The 20,404-nt window shown below is 39.3% G+C and overlaps 3 protein-coding genes across 3 annotated transcripts; all 3 read left to right on the plus strand.

The window, feature by feature from the left end:
- Positions 1-202: 202 nt before the first annotated feature.
- On the plus strand, positions 203-1,323 carry LOC110916182 (jacalin-related lectin 19). Its single transcript, XM_035977172.1, has 3 exons — positions 203-223; positions 625-819; positions 899-1,323. The coding sequence occupies exons 1-3, from the start codon at positions 203-205 to the stop codon at positions 1,187-1,189; spliced, it is 507 nt and encodes a 168-aa protein (XP_035833065.1). The 3' UTR covers positions 1,190-1,323.
- A 14,784-nt stretch (positions 1,324-16,107) lies between these two features.
- On the plus strand, positions 16,108-16,982 carry LOC118481859 (jacalin-related lectin 19-like). The gene is made up of 2 exons (XM_035977173.1): positions 16,108-16,353; positions 16,427-16,982. The coding sequence occupies exons 1-2, from the start codon at positions 16,108-16,110 to the stop codon at positions 16,784-16,786; spliced, it is 606 nt and encodes a 201-aa protein (XP_035833066.1). The 3' UTR covers positions 16,787-16,982.
- A 758-nt stretch (positions 16,983-17,740) lies between these two features.
- On the plus strand, positions 17,741-18,944 carry LOC110876956 (jacalin-related lectin 19). The gene is made up of 3 exons (XM_035977174.1): positions 17,741-17,818; positions 18,306-18,500; positions 18,585-18,944. The coding sequence occupies exons 1-3, from the start codon at positions 17,741-17,743 to the stop codon at positions 18,942-18,944; spliced, it is 633 nt and encodes a 210-aa protein (XP_035833067.1).
- Positions 18,945-20,404: the final 1,460 nt, after the last annotated feature.

The raw sequence follows: 20,404 nt of genomic DNA on the forward strand, positions 1-20,404 counted from the left end.
AATGTATTTTAATAAATAAAACCCCATGTATATCTATTACTCAAATAACTAGTTTATCATTGAATTAATGTATACATGTTCAATTGTATTTGACAAGTTCACGAATTAAAAACTATAAAATATTGGACAAAACGTGTTATGAGCACAGCCGGTCGGACCTCTACATTTTATCACCACTAATGCAAAAGGGAAAGCAATATTCATGGACTGGGTGGCCCAAAAGGTATATTATATATATTCAACCTCCTGTCTAATGTAGATGCATGTTTTGTATACATAAACTATCTTATAATGGAACCAGTATCTTGCATGTTTTATGTATGTAACACAAAACAAAGATATCTGTGGTGGAATGGAATTGATAGAAAATCGGAATTGGAATAAATAATGAGATCAGAATCAGATGCTTAGCCCAATTGTACTTTGTTTTGCAATATATACACCGATCACAATTTGTTTGAAGCATAATCCATCATACACAAACAGATTATTAATCCTTCTTTGGGGGTATATTTTTCAAGCAAATTTCTGGACTCGTCATGGTATGAATCCCTTACTCCGGTTCACCTCTAATTTACAGTTTTTTCTTTAAATAAATTTGTAACTAGTATTTAAATACCAAAGGATAAGAGCAAGGAATTGGGATCATGGGGAGGAAATGGAGGAGATGAATGGGAAGATGGAGCACACAATGGAGTTAGAGAAATAACTCTAGTATACGGAAGCTGCATCGACTCAATCCGTGTAACATATGATAACAATGGTAAACCCTTTCTCGCTGAAAAACATGGTGGCTTTGGTGGAACGAAATCAGCTCAGGTACATGCATTCTAACCAAGTCTCCAGGTACTTTATAGTTGGAAACTAATTTATGTAATTTCTTATGGATTAATTTTAGATTAAGCTGCAATTTCCTGAGGAGATCTTAGTAAGTGTTAGTGGGCACTATTGTCGTGTGGTCTATGGAGGTAATCCGGTTATTCGATCGCTCACTTTCAAGACCAACAAAAGAACACTTGGGCCATTTGGGGTCCAAGAAGGAACGCCCTTTAATTTCTCAACAAATGGAGGCCGCATTGTAGGTTTTTATGGGCGAAGCGGGTGGTTTCTAGATTCACTTGGGTTCTACTTATCAAGGCCAAAACCAAGCCTAGGCCAAAGAGTATGGGCTATGTTTAAAAGGTTTTGAACCCTCTTTCTATTAAAGAGGGTGAAAATTGAAAACCATTGGGGGCATATGAGTACCATAGCTAGTCTTAAACCAAAATAAATTGTTTGTGTACTTTGTTATTGATCAAACATAAGAAAAATTGATTATAATGATAAGTCGTATCGATTATTAATGTGCAAATTGTGGGGCATCTAAGGGCCCGTTTCTATTATCATAATTGTAATTCCAATTTCTTTGAAATCCGCAAATCAAACGACCCCTAATGATATTATTTCTATTATCATAATGTCTCTTAATTCTCATGTTATTATTTAAGAAAAAATAATTGATCAACCTTAATTTATTTGACTCTCCTTTACATATACTTATGCATTAAAAAGCTATCTATATTAGTCAGTGACACAACTTTAATTAAGTGGACAGATGGTCTAAAAATAACACAGTTTTTTCTGCCCGCTCTATGTTATTTAAAAAAAAAAAAAACCTGAAAAATTTCTCACAACTCTCTTTCCCTCCCTCCTCTCTCTTCATCCGCACATAAAATCTTTGATAAAGATTAAAACAAACAGTTAAGGTAGCGTTTGGTATGCAGAAATGAGAGATGTAATGGAATGGACCATTGTGAGAGAATGAAGAAAAGAGTGTGTGGTTGGTCGATGGAATGAAATCGTCCATTCCAAAATGCATTCTATTCTCTCAAAATCATTCCATCTGCCCCCCCCCCCCTGTTTTTTTTTCCATTCCATTCCCTCTTCACCCTTCATTAACAACACCACAACCCACCACTCTTGCTACCACACACACCACCACCACCACCGTCATCCGCCGCCGTCACCCACCTCCGCCGCCACCCGCCACCGCTGCTGCCACCACCTACCGCCACCACCCACCTTCGTCCTCGCCGCCGCCGTCGCCGCCACCCATCGTCGCCACTGCCGACTCCGGTCATGCCACCACCCACCTTCGATCATCGCCGCCACCATTGCCACCGCCACCTCCGATCGCCGCCGCCACCTACCATCGCCACCGCTATCAACCGCCACCTCCGACAACCGTCGCTGCTGCTACCACCTCCGACCACCCCTGCCACCACCATCGCCACCGCCGCCACCTACCTCCACCGTCATCCACCACCACCACCGTTGTCACCATCCGCCGTCGTCTCCACCCACCACCACCACCACCACCGCCAACCGTCGCCGCTACAACTGACACCTAGCACCACCTCCCATCATCGCCCATCACTGACCACCGCCATCTGATTTTATTCCTTCATCTTTTTTCGCATACCAAACAACAAAAAGTAATTGTATATTCCATTCAAACATGGTAACCAAACAAGACATGGAATGGTAATGATCAATTCCATTACCACATTCATTCCATTACCTCATTCATTCCATTCTCTCGTCCCTTCCATTACCCCATACCAAACAGACCCTAAATGTCTGGTTGGTCTTTGTGGTTTGCAGATATTAAAGAGTTGATCCCAATGCTTCAATAACTACAAAGTTGGTCACAGTGATTGTAATTTTTGCACTCATATGGTCCTTATCAGTAACTTGTGTTAACTTTCTCAGTTAAATGTGTGTGCAGTTACTAATTTACCCATGAACAATTTAACTAAAACACAAATAATAAAACAATTAAAAAACATAAATTATGCATATACCCACTCGCAGCTCCGACTGCGGACTGTTGAGAATGAACAAAGGTGGGGGAGGCTATGGTATCACCCAAGCACACATCAACCTCCATAATCACTATAGGGCCTTTAGTTTAGCAGGGATTCCTCGACAATGTAGGATTTTGCAAGATAAGGGGAAAATTGGGTTGCAAAACTTCTAGAATTTGTTTCAATGCATTCATATCACTGAACTGTTCATCGGTTCCTCTCATCTTCAATCTCTTCTTCAACTTTCCATCCATTGTCATTGTTACTTGATTCTGCAAACTCCGGGGAGATGTTCTAGAACATTCCGTCTTCAAATTATGTGATCGATTTGGATGTTTCACTTGAAAATTGTTGCAGTTAATGTCTCTATATTTCGAGTGAACCAGATCTCTCGAAACCCTATACTCTGAACCCGGTCTCGGTTTCTCCGGTATATATATATAAAAGTCTGTATGTTTTTAAAGAAAAAGAACTTAAAGGGTCTGGATTTATTAAACAAAAGCTTTAAAGTCCAACTGTTTAGAAGTTGAACTATTTTTGCCAATCAAATTCAGAATAGATTAATGAATAGATTCCAATTTTTTTTATCTCGCACAGGGCTATTTTTTTTTCTTTTTTGTGATTTCCGGAGACGGTTTTGTGCCAAGTGTACTGAAATGAGTTGATACAACTTTTATCTGTAAGAAAACTTTATTTTGGCATGTGGGATACTTGATTAATATATTTACTATATGAGAACTTTTCACCAATGATTTTTGTTTCAAGTTCGATCCATCCGATGAATACAAATATTGAATCTTTTTAATTCAAAACACTAAGGATCTGTTTGGTATGGGGTAATGGAATAGATGAGAGAATAGAATGGACGAGTTAATGGAATGGACAACGGAATAAAATGGATCATTCCATTCCATTGTGATGTTTGGTTACTCATATGTAAATAGAATGAATCATTACTTTGTACAATTTGATAAACAAAAAAAGATGAAGTAACGAAACACAACTGTATTAAAAACGACAAAAATATAATTGCCTCAATAATAATAATAATAATAATAATAATATATTAATGATAAAAAAAATTAATAATAGATTTTTGATATATATTAATATTAGTATGAATATTAATAAATATAAATACAAATAAAAGTATAATAATAATAATAATAATATGAATAATAATAATAATAATAATAATAATAATAATAATAATAATAATAACATATTTCTTTCCATTACTTGAAGGAATGGAAAAAAAAACACCTACATAGCAAGGAATGAAAATTATTATATTTGGAAGGAGTTACATTCCTTCGGAATGCTTCATTCCATTAACACATGATAACCAAACATGTTTCTTTTCATTCCATCAGAATGATCCATTCCATTCCACCTTTCATTCCTTCATACCAAACGCTACCTAATTAACTAGTGTGTTTTATTAACAAAAACATGTGTTGGAATGGAAACGGATCGATATGGAATCGATGCATGTTTTATGTAACAAAAACCTGTGCTGGAATTATATATGGTTGCCATGTTTGTATTTCAAATACAAAATAAATGCCGAGGAATTATCCCTACAATAATTTACCAACTTTCTATCATGTGTATTTTTCGGTATTCAATTTTGTATAAAATCTATTGCATATAGTACAACTATTCTATGCTAATTTCCATTATTATTATTATTAACTATTTTATTCACATCATATCTAACAAAATCTTTGACTCGTGATCATGGTATGAAAACCCGAGCACCTATGGAATGAGAAGGGAATCTGAATAGGAATACGAACATGTTATATGCATGAAGAATGGAATAAAAACTGATAGAATGCCAAACATTGTGCTACTATGTATGCTCTATATAAGACATCAAATTGTTTCCACGATTATCATCACATCTTTCTTTTCAGTTTATCTTTCTAGCAACTCCTAAGACTCATTGTAGGTCCCTGTTTCGCGGAGGATAACGAACCTAAACCTTGTTATACAAACCTACTAGCGAGTGCGGAATCCAAGCTAGCAAGCAAACCGAGTTAGTAGCAAGTAGAGAAAACAAACACACAAGTTCACCGATTAACACAACTTGTATTAATGCAATGAGGGTTCGGTTACAAGCTCAATGTTTACAAATCTAACATGTAAACTCTCAAAGTGTGTGTGTGAGTTTTGGACAGAATGCTCTCATAGAATACTCTCTCTTTCTGTCTGTGTCTCTGTCTACCGAAACTCAACACATGCATGGGTATATATACCCAGCTCAGCAGGTCTGGATCGAAGGATCTGATAGATGGTCCGAAGGATCATCTATCGATCATAGTTCACACGAAAGATCAGCATGGACCTCGAAGGATCATCCTTCGAAGTCTAATGGTCGAACCATGGTCGAACCATATCTTTCGATCACCTCGAAGGATCAGGTGTATCCTTCGAGGCTATCCTTCGATCAGAACATCTTTAAACTGTTGTCCAAGTCATACCGGAGGATGGTTGACTTGGTCAACTTACAACACAAATCAGGACATCGTTTATATCAGACCGAATACAGACAAAGTACAGACACAAGTGCACCAACAAACTCCCCCTTGGCTGTAGCTTTGTCTTTATCTTCTATGGTTGTAGACTCGTCTTGAACGTCGACGGTCTTTGGTCTTCGAGTTATCAAAACTCAGATGTCCTTTCAAGTCTTCAATGTCGGAGGATCTTCAAAGTCTTCACGTCTTGAAAGCAGAGAGTGTATCAACCAACTACCCATATCATGTAGGAAGTGTGTTGACAAACTCCCCCTTAACATAAGCTCCTCCTTGAGTTATGCTCGTGAAAAGACTTTATCTTTATGAAGTGAGATCCTTGTGGTGTTGATGATGGCCAGCGGCAACTCGATCATCTTCATCTTATGAGCGCCTTCTCGTGGTGTCTTCATTCCGAAGCTTGTCATCGACCATGTTCTCCTAGCCTTTAGAATCTGCACATGCAAGAAATCTAAACGCGTAATGAGAACAACTGCTTGGAATATAGCATAACCAAATGACACACAAATGACCATGTCATAATCAAACACCGTCCGACAGTTTGAAAGTTGAAAAATTTGCCAATTTTAGCCTTTTAACTTTCAAACATGCAAATTTCGACCGTTTATGAAGATTTAGTCAATTCGGTTTTCAGTCAGGTTTCAGGTAACGAAGACTTGAGCTCCAACATCGTACGATCGAAAACAAAGTAGAAAGAAAATCTTTTTGGCTTTTATAAAGTTTATATTAAAACACTCCTAAAATCTTTTTGGTATTTTTGAAAGTAAAAGACAACAATTTAAAATCCTTTGAGTGTTATCAAACGACATCACCGCTAATGTCGTGCTGATATGCACCAAACGACGAAACTGTTTTAAAAGAAAATAATAAAAGTTAAGCAGTAAATAAATAAATATACACAAACATTCTTTTTGCGAGTTTCGAGGGTAAGAGAATCATATCAGTGTACGGTCATGCCAAAACACTCTTGTTGTTCAGTTAGTTAACATTAAGATAAGCATCCTATAACAATTATCGGTATTGTTGTCCACTTAAGCTCAACTTATCAGATGTAATCATGTTTAGAGGATACGTTAATGTATGATTTATACTTACCGACCGGTGTTCATCCACATCACGACACATTCCCGTATCAAGGTATGCACGAGAGTTCATCTTACCGGTGAGTATACCGATTATCATCTGTTTGACCGTATAAATTGTGAGATACTCACTTATTTTGATTTGAAAACAAGCCCTATGTGATATAATCACTTATTGATGAGGAACTTGATTTTCGTATGCATGAGGGCACAGGTGCAAGTCCGTGAACAGGTCAGTACTTCCGTACAGCAGAGAGACGAACTTGACACCCGGATAAATGTGATATTTTATCACTTATTTGATTTGGACATGTGATTGTTTATCACTTATTGAGGTCGAATGCAGTATGCAATATGTACACGTATGTATAGTATCATGGAAGATCTTAGACTTAGTCTATTTATAGAAGCAACCATGATACCCAGATGATAAGCAGCATAAAGACCGAATATCTCAGAACCTCGGCAATCTATCAAACGAAATTTCGGTACTAAGACCATATGCCAATGAATGGTTCCCACCTGGTCTTCAGTCGATTAAGATTTATATCACCCTGCACACTTTAAAATGATTGTGAGCCTACCGATACATCTTATATAGAGCTGCTTATCGTTTTTCATTTACGGTTCAAAGAAGTTTGGATAGACCACTGATGTACTATCATTTTCTCTTTTGCTCGCCAGGAAACTCATTTTTGTTTTTCTATTGTTTTTGTGTTTTTGAAATTTTTTGATGTTTTTGTATTTTCCGATTTTTGGATTTACTCCCCCTAAAATCAATAAACTAAGAGAAATTTAAAACACACAAAGATATTTACAAAAATGATTTTCCGATGTTGGTTTTACTCTTGCTTGACCTTAATGCCGTTTACCAATAATAAAAAGTCAAATCTTGATTTGTCAAAAGCTTTGGTAAATAAGTCGGCACGTTGGTCATCGGTGTGGACCTTAACAACATCGATTAGCCTTTTCTCAAAGCAATCACGTATGAAGTGATATTTGATTTCGATGTGTTTGGTCTTTGAATGCTGCACAGGATTTCTAGTGATATCTAAAGCAGCAGAATTATCAACATAAATAGGAGTAGTTAGGAATTCAAAACCGTAGTCCCGCATTTGTTGTTGAATCCAAAGAACTTGGGAGCAACAACTTGAGGCAGCAATGTATTCAGCTTCGCATGTTGATGTAGCTACACACGTCTGCTTCTTGCACTGCCATGTAACTAGGCGATTTCCTAAAAACTGACATCCAGCCGTTGTGGATTTACCGTCGATTTTGCATCCGCCAAAATCAGAATCACTGAAAGCTACCAAGTCAAAGTTATTATCCCTAGGGTACCACAGACCGGTGTCAGGGTACGCCTTCAAATAACGAAAAATCCTTTTGACAGCAGCAAGATGTGAGGCCTTCGGATTAACTTGATATCTGGCAAGCAGACACGTCGGGTACATTATGTCTGGCCTTGATGCTGTGAGGTACATGAGAGATCCGATCATGGCGCGATAGATAGAAGGGCTAACAGCTTCTCCCTTCAAGTCTGGAGTAATTCCGTGATTAGTTGGCAATGGGGTACCAATGGGCGTTGCATCAGACATCTGGAACCGGCTCAAGATGTCACCAACATATTTAGTCTGATGGATGAATATCCCAGACTCCGTTTGTTGTACTTGTAGGCCCAAGAAGAAGGTCATTTCCCCCATAGCACTCATCTCGAATTTATCCTGCATAATGCGCTCGAATTCCCTACACAAGACATCATTAGTAGAACCAAAAATAATATCATCAACGTATACCTGTACCAGAAGAAGATCTCCATCTTGTTCCTTGATGAAGAGAGTACAGTCGATAAGACCTCTGCGAAAACCGTTCTCCAGCAGATAGTGTGATAAGGTTGCATACCAAGCTCGTGGTGCTTGATGAAGACCATAAAGAGCTTTGTTGAGCAACCAAACCCGATCGGGATGGATAGGATCTTCAAAACCTGGAGGCTGTTCGACGTACACCTCTTCTTCAACCACACCGTGTAAAAATGCACTTTTCACGTCCATCTGATAGACCTTGAATCCTTTGAAGGACGCATAGGCTAGAAAGATTCGAATTGCTTCGAGACGTGCCACTGGTGCATAGACTTCGTTGTAGTCGATCCCTTCAATCTGACGAAAACCTTGAACGACTAAACGAGCTTTGTTTCGGATAACAACTCCGCGGTCATCCTTTTTGCATTTGAAAACCCAACGGGTACCAATCTTCTTATATCCAGCAGGTTTCTCTACTAGCTTCCAGACACCCAGCTTCTGGAATTGTTGCAGTTCTTCCTGCATTGCTTCAACCCAAGCATTATCTTTCAAGGCTTCTTTCCACGTTCTGGGTTCTTCTTGTGAGACATAACACGCGAAGGACCAGTCGTTTTGTTGCCCGGATTCTCGAATAGCTGCATACAAGCCTGCATTGTTGTTGTTTCGCAACATGTTTCTTGTTTGAACGCCACTTTGCACATTTCCGATGATGTTTTGTTGAGGATGGGTATTATGAATCCTTGTTTCTGGATTATCTGGAACTGGAACATTTATACCCAGGTTGTTAAGATTAAGATCAACAACCAATTCAAGACCCGGAATTGACGAAGAGGATGATGCAGTAGTCTCAGCTGTTCTATGTGTATCCACTGGAGGAGTACCCTCTGAAGTACCATGAACTGCTGTTGTAGGAGCTTCTTGATCTGCATCTAGAAATTCATCATCCTCTGAAGATTCGTTCAATTCGTTTGCATCATGAAAATCCTCATTGTTGAGAGTATTGTTGTTCACCGAAGAAGATGGTTCTTGATTCACAAGAATTGGACGAACCACCGGTGAAACTGTCGCATTGTCACTCTCGAAAAACATCCTAGCCGCAGCATTTTCTTCAACGGCTTCAACATTGATCGAATTGAAGAAGTCATCGTACTCAAACATCCAAGGTTGACCCGGATTTTTGACTGGCAAGGTGTGCCTTTGTACTCTGACCTCAGACCATTCCTCGACCCTTTTAGTCTCTAGATTCCAGACTCGTAAGTTAGGGGTGGCATACCCAAGAAAGTATCCATCAATTGCTCTTGCCCCAAACTTTCCATTAGGATCGATGATTGTGCAAGGAGCTCCAAACGGTTCGAGATAAGACAAATCTGGTTTCCGTTTTTGAAGAAGCTCAAAGCAGGTCTTGTTGTGTCTTTTGACTGTAAGGACTCTGTTCAATGTGTAACATGCAGAGGCCACAGCTTCAGTCCAGAATGGAATGGGCAACTGTGACTCTACCAACATTGTCCTAGCAGTCTCGATCAATGTGCGGTTCTTACGTTCTGCGACACCATTCTGTTGAGGAGTATAAGCTGCACTAAACTCATGAAGAATACCCTTTGAAGTGCAGAACTCCGCCATGGAATGATTCTTAAATTCAGTACCATTGTCGCTACGTATCCGCCTAACCTTCGACTTATACAAATTCTCAATCTGAATGATCAAGTTTTTGATAATGCCAAAGGTTTCACTCTTGTGTGCCATGAACGCAACCCAAGAAAATCTTGAATAATCATCAGTAACCACGAGGCAGTATTGATCACCCCGAATACTCTTGTGCTTGACAGGACCGAACAAATCCATGTGCAAACGTTCAAGAGGAACTGCCACTGTGTTGATCTTCTTTATAGGGTGCTTCTTCTTTGTTTGCTTTCCTTTCTGGCACGAAACACAGACGTCTTGAAGATGGAAATTTTTGAGGGGAACACCATTCACCAATTCATTTGAAACTAAATGATTCATTTTTCGTAAGTGAATGTGACCCATTCGTCTGTGCCAAGAGATAGTGTCTTTTTCTGTGGCTTTAGAAACGAAACAAGTTGCTTGTGCAGACGTAGTAATAGCCTGGCTCATGTCAAGGACGTACAAATCATTTATCCTTGGAGCCGACAAGAGAATCCATTCTTTTGGAATTTTGAAGCCGGGTTTCAGCACATAACATCCATTAGCATCAAAGTGTACTGAAAATTTCTTGTCACAAATTTGAGAAACACTAAGAAGATTGTGATCAAGTTGTTGCACAAAATTGATCTTGTCAAAGCTGACAATCCCGTTAGATATCATTCCTTCACCCGTAATGTATCCACCTTTATCTCCAGCAAAAGCAACATAACCTCCTCTAATAGATTTAACGTCGTAGAGAAGCTTCATGTCGCCTGTCATGTGCCTAGATGCCCCACTATCAACAATCCAGTGACTACTGATAGTTCCTCCTGAAGCACCCTGCACATGAACTCAAATGAATTAGTTGGAGATGGGGACCCATGCCATTGTGGTCTTGGGTCTTCCATTTTCATCAATGACAATCACTTCTTGTCTTTGATGGTTGGTGAATTGTGATGGTCCCCCTGATTCAGTAACCGATTTAGGTTTCCATGTCTGTTTTGTTTTACCAGAATCTTTCTTTAAAACTTTAACTTCTTGATTGTTTGAAATTGTAGAAGTTTCTGGTTTTACAGCAACAGATTGTTTTTGAACCACATCAGTTTTAATTGCTTTTTCAATTTTCTTGACCTGTTGCCTTTTCTGTTTCTTTTCCCTTTCTTTTACAAGTCGGGGATCTTGTTTTGTGGAAACAGTTGGCTTACGGTCAGTTTTGCCACGGGGATCATCAACCTTTCCTTTCTGCTTATGAAGATATGGGCAGTTTCTAATAATGTGCCCAATGGTTCCACACTCAAAACATGATCTTCGTTCTACAAACCCCGAAGAATCATGTGATCGTCTAGCCGATGATGTTGAACTTTGTGAACCCGAGGTACTAGGTTTTGAACTGCTTGGTTCATTTCTTTTCTCGACAATAGCTTTCTTGACAAAATCTAAGTTAGATTGATTTTCAAACTTCTCAATTTTGTCTGTTCCCGTCGATTTCACAAAGTTAACATTCTTCTTCTTCTTTTGGTTCGGCTTCTTGTTAGCTTGAGCTGGTGTTTTACCTTTGGGTTTGGTGTGATTTTGCTGTGTTGGCACTGTTGGTAATTTCTTGTTGCCAAATTGCTTTCGAACTTCAGCCTTTGAGATTGGAGGACACTGTGTGACTGTAACTTTAGGTCCTGCCTTTCCCAAGAACTTACTTGTCGAATTCTCAAAGACTTTGCAGATTAAGGATTGATTAACATTCTTAATGGGAAAATCTTTGTCTGAGTAAATTTTATCATCACCAACTAGAGTGTACAGCAAATTCACACTCTCCAGCTCTTCTGCAGATGAGGACTCGGTTGCAACAGTCTTAGCGGGTTTAACAGGGGGATCACATAGAATGTGATTCTCAAGAGGTATGTCCTCATTTTTGGCTACCGCATCAGACTTTGCTGGGACAGTATCGTCAGATTCATCATCAGACGAATCAGCATCCTCAATCACCACTGGAGGATCTTGATTCTGTTCAGCACTCACAAATGTATCTGCTGACACATCTGAATCTGAGGATACTTCCTTTTGGTATCCGAGTCCTGCAGCAAACTCCTTAACATCTAGAGGCACAGAAGGTTCAAAGAATACCCTGTCCTCTTCATCAGGCATGGCGTCATAATTATGTCTCACTGGTGGTGGACACTTCTTGTAGCCTATGCATGTGACATCTCTCTTTTCCTTCTGAACGTCAATGATGTGATCTAACACATAGCTAGAACTCAAATAACTGTCTAACTTGAGTTTGATCGCATCACTTTCGGTTTTCACACAGGCCATCTCTTTTTGCATTGTTTCAAGACGAGAGATATACAAATTAATGTCCGTCTGTTTTCTTGAAACCATTTTTGTCAATTCAGTTTTATCTTTCTTTAATGTTTCAATCATTGACTTAAATTCCTTTTCATGGTTTTCATGAAACATGTTGGCTTCTGTGCATTTTGAGAGATCCACAGTCAATTTCTGATTGTGGAGAAAGGTCACATCATATTTTTCTTGCAAAGCGTCATGCTTACTTTGCAAGTCACTCAAATTCTCATTCACAGTAGTATGTTTGTCTTGCAAGTCAAACAAACTAGCTTGTAAAGCATCATGTTTGCCTTGCAACTCAGACATACTTTTCTCCATTTCAGCACATCTAGCATGCAACCTAGCACATTCATCACAATTAACAGCAGTGGGTTCATCGACACATACCTGACTTGATGAACCGTCGACATTAGCCATAAAGGCTGAATGGAGAGAAGACGAAGTATAAGCAGCTTGATCCACCAAAATAGATCTTCTTTGAGTTTCTGCTGCAGCTTCCTCCAAGAGTTCATCAATATCTGCATCGATTGTTGCATTCGATATCTCACCCACATAATCATCACCAGAATTGGATGATTCTTCATCAGCACTCCTGCTATAACCAGAAGAGTCTTCATCTTCAGACGATTCACCACCACTGGCAGAAGATTCTCTACCACTGGTGTGAACTAACTCTTTCACAATTTGAGCAAAACATGCTGTTTCATCAGGAGCATCACCACCCAACTGGATTGACCAGTCACAACCTTCATCCACCTGAACTGCAAGTGCTCAGTTGGTTTGGCTATTTGCAGGCACCAATGAACGCTCAGTGTTTCTGTTCTGATTCTGCTGGTTGCCTCGGTTTCTGAAGGGATTTTGATTCCCGTGCTGTGCTGGCTTTGTACATTCCCTTTTAAAATGGCCCCTTTCACCACAGTTGAAGCATTTAACAGCCTGCTTATCGAATCCATACTTGGTGTCACGTTTACTTTCCAAGCTGGTTCTGCCAGTACTTTCCATCCAATCCTTTGCTCTTCTCACAGCACTCGCAAAGGCCCACTTGATATCCATCAAGTCCATCTCTTCCTTATCAATCTGCCGGTAATCTTCTTGTGTCAGATTAATGTTTCCAATCTGACCTTCTATCAACCCACAGTACGCGCTTACTACAGTGTTAAGCAGCTCCATGTGTTCCTTAGCTACTTCTACACTGATTTTAGAAAAACTTGAAGTGTCAAGCTGTACTGGATTTGACTTTGATTGTTGACCTGCAGCAGATGATGTTCCTCCATAACACGCATATTGTGGTTGTTGAGCAGGAGGAGGAGGAGGTGGTTGTATTGGATTTCCATACAGATCTGTGGTTGGAGGCGGCTTTACAGGAACTTGCACTGGATTGCCATACATATCCGTGCTTGTGACAAACGCCGTTTGAAGTGGAGCATGTGGACCGGCTTTTGCAGATGAAGTAGTGGAGGTGCCATAATACATCTCTGGATTCTGTGGCACTGCAACTCTCTTTGCCTTCAACGTTTCTTCCTGATCCTTGTTCTCCAGAAGCTGCACGAAATCGTTGATATTTGTAGTTTTCAACGTTCCGTTGTACTTCAAGATTTCCAGGAAGTTATTCCATTGAGGAGGCAATGCATCGGCAAACTTCTTTACCACCTCTGTTGGAGTCGTTGTGACTTCAAAGTTGGTCAGCTCAGTAAGTAGATGATAGAAGCGGCTTGTCATATCTCCCAAGGACTCCTTATCCATACATGTGAAGCCATCGAATTCTTTCTTCAGTAGATCTCGTCGTAGTTGACGTGTGGCTTCATTACCTACTCCTCTTGTCTTCAATGCATCCCACAGCTTCTTCGTAGTCTTGAAACTGACGAACTGATGATAAATATCCTTGCTCAGTGCTTGAGTGAGAATAGCGTATGCTTTCTTTTCTAAGTCATACGTCTTCTTTTGATCTTCAGGAAGATCGGCAAATGTAGCTGTAGAAGAAGCAGCAACCTCGATAGTTTGATCGAATTCCGTAGTAAACCGCAACCATAACTCTGTATTTTGACCAAGAATATATGTATGGAAACGATCAACCCATCCCGGATATTCATTAAGATGCATCAACTTTGGAGGCCTGTTCAAACTTCCGGTTTCACTTTCGCTTAGTAGAAGACTTTGAATACTCGGAGTTTGATTTGAAACAAACGCCCATTGACCAGCTTGAGTGGCATTTGTTTGTGAGGATGTAGATACCGGAGATTCGGCCCATGATGGAGATTGACTGGTATTCATGTATTTTCCACTGTCTGGAGCCGGACTTCCCCACCAACTCGGATTCATGATAGATAAGCAAAATAAATGCTAAGTAAGAATGATCCGAAAGATAACACAACCGAAAGATCCTGGTCGAAAGATCTGAAATCACAGAAACTTGTTAACTATAAACAGACCACAATCGAAAGATACAACCTTGTTCGAAGGATCAACAGTATTCGAAAGATTACTGTTGACTCTCGAACAATGATTTCGAAAGATTCAAGAGCTCGAAGGATTCTCCTTTGAAAGATCCTTATCTTTCGAGCTAAAACCTTATCTTTCTAACAACAGATCTCGAAAGATTCACCAATACGATAGATCCTTATCTTTCGGACACTTGTCTTTCGATTAGATTCCTTTCTCGAAGGATATGACTCAGACTTCGAAGGATGGGTCGAAGGATAACAATCTTTCGAGCCTTCCTTGATCGACAGATGTCGAAGGATAGTCTTTCGATGTCGAAAGATATCTTTCGAGACCTCTGACACAGACTGATCTGATGTGATAGGTTGGTGAAAAAGGTGATGGGTTGGTGAAGTACTTTCGGCAGAAAGGTATGTTCTGCACACAAATCTTCACCTACTTTTTGACTTTCAAAAATAATGCCCAAAAATGGCAAACTTTATCCACAAAGTCCGGTCACCGGAAACACACCGGAAATTGGCCGGAAAACACAAAGTTTCTTAAAAACCAATTTCCAAGTTACCCAACCCAACTTTAAACACCCCTGGTTAGTTTAGACACGTTTTTACTCAAAGAAAATACAAGAAACCAAGTAAAAACAGGTGCAAAAACCAAGTGTTTCAACACACCAAAACTTGTAAAAACCCGGTTTTAAACAAGGTTAAGAGCCTTAGCTCTGATACCACTTGTAGGTCCCTGTTTCGCGGAGGATAACGAACCTAAACCTTGTTATACAAACCTACTAGCGAGTGCGGAATCCAAGCTAGCAAGCAAACCGAGTTAGTAGCAAGTAGAGAAAACAAACACACAAGTTCACCGATTAACACAACTTGTATTAATGCAATGAGGGTTCGGTTACAAGCTCAATGTTTACAAATCTAACATGTAAACTCTCAAAGTGTGTGTGTGAGTTTTGGACAGAATGCTCTCATAGAATACTCTCTCTTTCTGTCTGTGTCTCTGTCTACCGAAACTCAACACATGCATGGGTATATATACCCAGCTCAGCAGGTCTGGATCGAAGGATCTGATAGATGGTCCGAAGGATCATCTATCGATCATAGTTCACACGAAAGATCAGCATGGACCTCGAAGGATCATCCTTCGAAGTCTAATGGTCGAACCATGGTCGAACCATATCTTTCGATCACCTCGAAGGATCAGGTGTATCCTTCGAGGCTATCCTTCGATCAGAACATCTTTAAACTGTTGTCCAAGTCATACCGGAGGATGGTTGACTTGGTCAACTTACAACACAAATCAGGACATCGTTTATATCAGACCGAATACAGACAAAGTACAGACACAAGTGCACCAACACTCATCATGGTATGAAACCATTCTTAACATTCTTTAAACTAGTTTAGCCAATGCTGCCAGGCTAGCTTCTATGAATTTTAATAATGATCTCGATCACTGTTACTTGAATTATATGCAACAGGATACAAGCATACAATTGGGACCGTGGGGAGGAAATGTTGGGAATTATTGGGATGATGGAGTACACGGTGGAGTTAGAGAAATCACTCTTGTATACGGTACCTGCATCGACTCAATCCGTGTAACATATGATAACGATGATGAATCTTTTCGAGCAGTGAAACATGGTGGCATGGGCGGAATCAAAAGTGCCCAGGTACGTTCTCAGCTAAATCTAGGTGTATTTATTATACACATTCATGAAAAATAATCTCTTGGACTAATTTCAGATTAAGCTAAAATTTCCGGAGGAAATCTTGATGGGTGTCAGCGGGCATTTTTGTCCTATGGTCTATGGAGGTTTCCCTGTGATTCAATCACTTAGTTTCAAGAGTAATGGAAGAACATTTGGGCCATTTGGCATGGAAAAAGGAACACCGTTTAAGTTCTTCACAAATGGAGGCCACATTGTAAGTTTTTATGGAAGAAGTGGGTGGGTTCTGGATTCAATTGGGTTCCGCTTATCAACCCATAAACCAAGTCTACTCCGAAGGATCCAAATGAGGATTAAAGGATTTAACCATCATTCTACCGAAGATGATGAACATCAGAAAGCCAAGGGCTCAAAGGGTTATACTTGGGGCTTTTGAGTATCTATACATTGTTGTGTGTGCAATTTGTTGAGTCATTTTGTTATTTCATGTCCCGTGCAAGTTCTTTTATGTTATAGGGCGTTCGAATGAGTTGTAGTATATGCCAAGTAAAAGAATCTCTTGCCAATTCTTTTCTTTTATGCAATAATGTAAAGGCGAAAGCTAACCAAGAAATAGTCAAGTTTTATAAAATTCGGCCATTTTATTTACAATGTTTCTATTCTACACATCCTCACCCGTTTTAAAGCTTAACATAAGTCCCTTTGGTATCATGGTGTTCTTGGTTACATAAAATAGTTGATGAGTAATAACACTAAAGGTACCAACAAGACCTTTTTAATTTCTCATTATAGAAAGATACACGACTTTTATGCCTGAAAATTCACCTAAAAATGTGTCGCGGTCTAATCCATATGGAAAAATCAAAAGAAAACATGATAAGATGCATAAACATAAAAGTTTTCAATGATAGACATATGTTTCTAAAATAAACGTTTACGCATATGTGCTATTTTGAGGCATGTTTAAAGCAATGATGTCCAATAAAACATGACCACGAATAATATTTTATATATGAAAACATTATTTTGGCATGTGGGATACTTTATTAATATTTTACTATATATGAGAACTTTTCACCAATGATTTTTGTTCGAAGTTCGATCCATCCGATGAATACAAAATTGAATCTTTTTTCAAACCCACTAATTAACTAGTGTGTTTTATTAACAAACATGTGATGGAATGGAACCGGATTGATACGGAATCGATGCATGTTTTGTGTAACAAAAACCTGTGCTGGAATATATGGATGGCGTGTTTGTATTTCAAATGCAAAATAAATGCTAGAACTATATATAAAACTAGTAATAAGACCCGTGCGCATTGCAGCGCGGGTACATCGTAAACATCGAATGGATTAGTCTAAGTGTTATGTGATTCGTTAACTATATGAAAACACGTGTTTCGACGTATCTGATTGAACTCAATGTAACTCATATAGGCATTGCGATTGGATCAAAACGTCAAGTAAATTGACTTTATACGGTACAATCATAACGTATTGTATGTGACCAGAATGGAATATATTCATGGAAAAAGGAGAGATGTGTGGCAGGGGTGTTTTGAGAAGGCATTGTCCCTTTTTTCCTCCTATTAGCGTACTATAGTTCATGTTCAGCTGTTCAAGAAAGCTCTACATACGCGGGAATAAAACAAATACATGGAATGGAATTGGAATAAGTTCATTTCTTATGCATGTGAAATGTGAATGACCTATTTGTTGGAATGGAATCAGAATGGGAATAAGGAGAGCACTTTAGCACTTTGTTTGCTCTATATATGTAGTATATAATTCGTGTGCAAGACTGCAACAACATTATACACAATTACCACTACATCTTTGTAAAGACTTCTTTTCCAGCGATATCGTCATGGTATGGAAATTCCTCACCCTCTTATTTTTCTAAATTCTGAAAATGGTCTCACTATTTACCCTCGTATTTGGATATTGTAGGATGGTAGTATACTATTGGGACCATGGGGAGGAAAGGGAGGAGATGAATGGGATGATGGAGTACACACTGGAGTTAGAGAAATAACTATTGTATATGGCAGCTGCATCGACTCAATCCGTGTAACATATGATAACTATGGTAAACCCTTTCTCGCTGCAAAACATGGTGGTATTGGTGGATCCAAATCTGGTCAGGTACGATACATTTTCACTAAATCTTCGGATACAAAAACTAAAGTTGGAAACTGATTTGTGGGATTTCTTATGAATTAATTTCAGATTAAGCTGCGATTTCCTGAGGAGATCTTAGTAAGTGTTAGCGGGCACTATTGTCCCGTCGTCTATGGAGGCAGCCCTGTGATTCGGTCACTCACTTTCAAGAGCAACAAAAGAACATTTGGGCCATTCGGGGTTGAAGAAGGAATACCCTTTAACTTCTTCACAAATGGGGGCCATATTGTAGGGTTTAACGGAAGAAGCGGGTGGTTTCTGGATTCACTCGGGTTCTGCCTATCAAGCCCTAAACAAAACCTCTTTCAAAGATTCCAGATAAAGTTCAAAGGGTTCAACCCTCTTGCTATTAAAGATGGTGAACATAACAAAACCAAAGGCTCAAAAGGTCATTGGTGGGGCATATGAGTTTCCCTACACTATGGTATTGCAGCCACTTTTAGAAAGATATCGACCCTAGATATAGGAATCTCTTGTGAATGATTGCAGGATATGCAGTCAGAATTTCATCTAGTATTTAATTGTTGTCGAACCAATAAACCAGTTCAAACTTAAATAAAATGAATGATGTTAATTACCAGTTAAATAAAAAATTGTCAAACAGCAGCATGTTGTATAATCTGAACTCCAAACATAATATGTTTCCATTGGCAGAGACAATAAGTAAGCAGCAGAAGCTAGATGCATTGTTTCATAAAATAGTTGTTGAGAAGTAAAATAGTTGAGAAGTGATAACACTAAAGTTACCAACAAAACCTTTTTACTTTCTCATTATAGAAAGAAAAATGACTCGTATGCTTGAAAATTCACCTAAAAATGTATCTCGGTGTGATCCATATGGAAAAATGAAAAGAAAACATGATAAAGCATAAAGTAGGTTTCAAGCATTCAATGAATAACACATGTTTTTAAAATGAACTTTTATGCATATGTGCTATTCGGAGGCATGTTTAAAGCATTGATGTCTAATAAAACACGACCACGATTCCATGAACATATACATGAGAGCAATCGGAAGAGGATATTAATTTGGGGGTTCTCAAAATTGAAAATTTTGTCATTGTGAAAACTTTGTTTTGAGATTTCCTTATTGGTGGTTGTTGAAACACGGAATCCCGCCGGGATGATTGGACCGCTTTCTCCATGAGGGTGAAGAATCACATCTTGTTCTTCCTCTTGAACCTAGATCTGCAATGGAGAAGACAAGAAAGTGGAGCTTGTAGAGATGACCGGTAGGGGAAAGAATCCCCTGTTTCCAGTAACAAAAGTGTGGCGGCTCCATATCTTGTGCCCTAATAATGAGGTGAACACCTCTTTATATAGAAGATATGAGCCTCCCCTAACCTCAATGGGCCAGGCGCAGTTAGGGGTTATCTCTACAAGCCCACAACCTAGTGTAGTGTAAACTACAACGCGCTAGGCTTCGCGGGTTAGTACACAATAATAATAAATATTATAATAAAAGGCGATAAGTAACGGATATGTCCGGTCGTTCGGGTTGGGTCTAATACCATACCCCATCAGGTCCCCCAGTCCAGTGCTGCTCCCGCGTGCAAGCGTGGGAGGAGTACTAGACTTGTTAGGAGTGCTCGAAAGTAAAGACTGAGTTTTAGGCTTACCTGTCGCCCGTGTGCGGGAAAGTTGTTGGCTACGCTTGTTGCGTCTGTCTTCAGCTGTGAGTAGAGATAATGGAACAGTGAACATCCCACGATTGTTCATCGTGGAAATTGGTTGCTTAAACATGGCGCACGCTGATTGGTTGTAGGCAGTTGCTCTTTGTACCAGCGCATTACCTATGAGCTTGTCCAGGTTGTGCGTACGTGGTTAGGTCACATGCATGAGTCTTGGAACAGGCTGAGTTTTGGCGA

Source organism: Helianthus annuus, chromosome 9, assembly GCF_002127325.2.
Source record: "Helianthus annuus cultivar XRQ/B chromosome 9, HanXRQr2.0-SUNRISE, whole genome shotgun sequence".
NCBI classification, from domain to species: domain Eukaryota; kingdom Viridiplantae; phylum Streptophyta; class Magnoliopsida; order Asterales; family Asteraceae; genus Helianthus; species Helianthus annuus.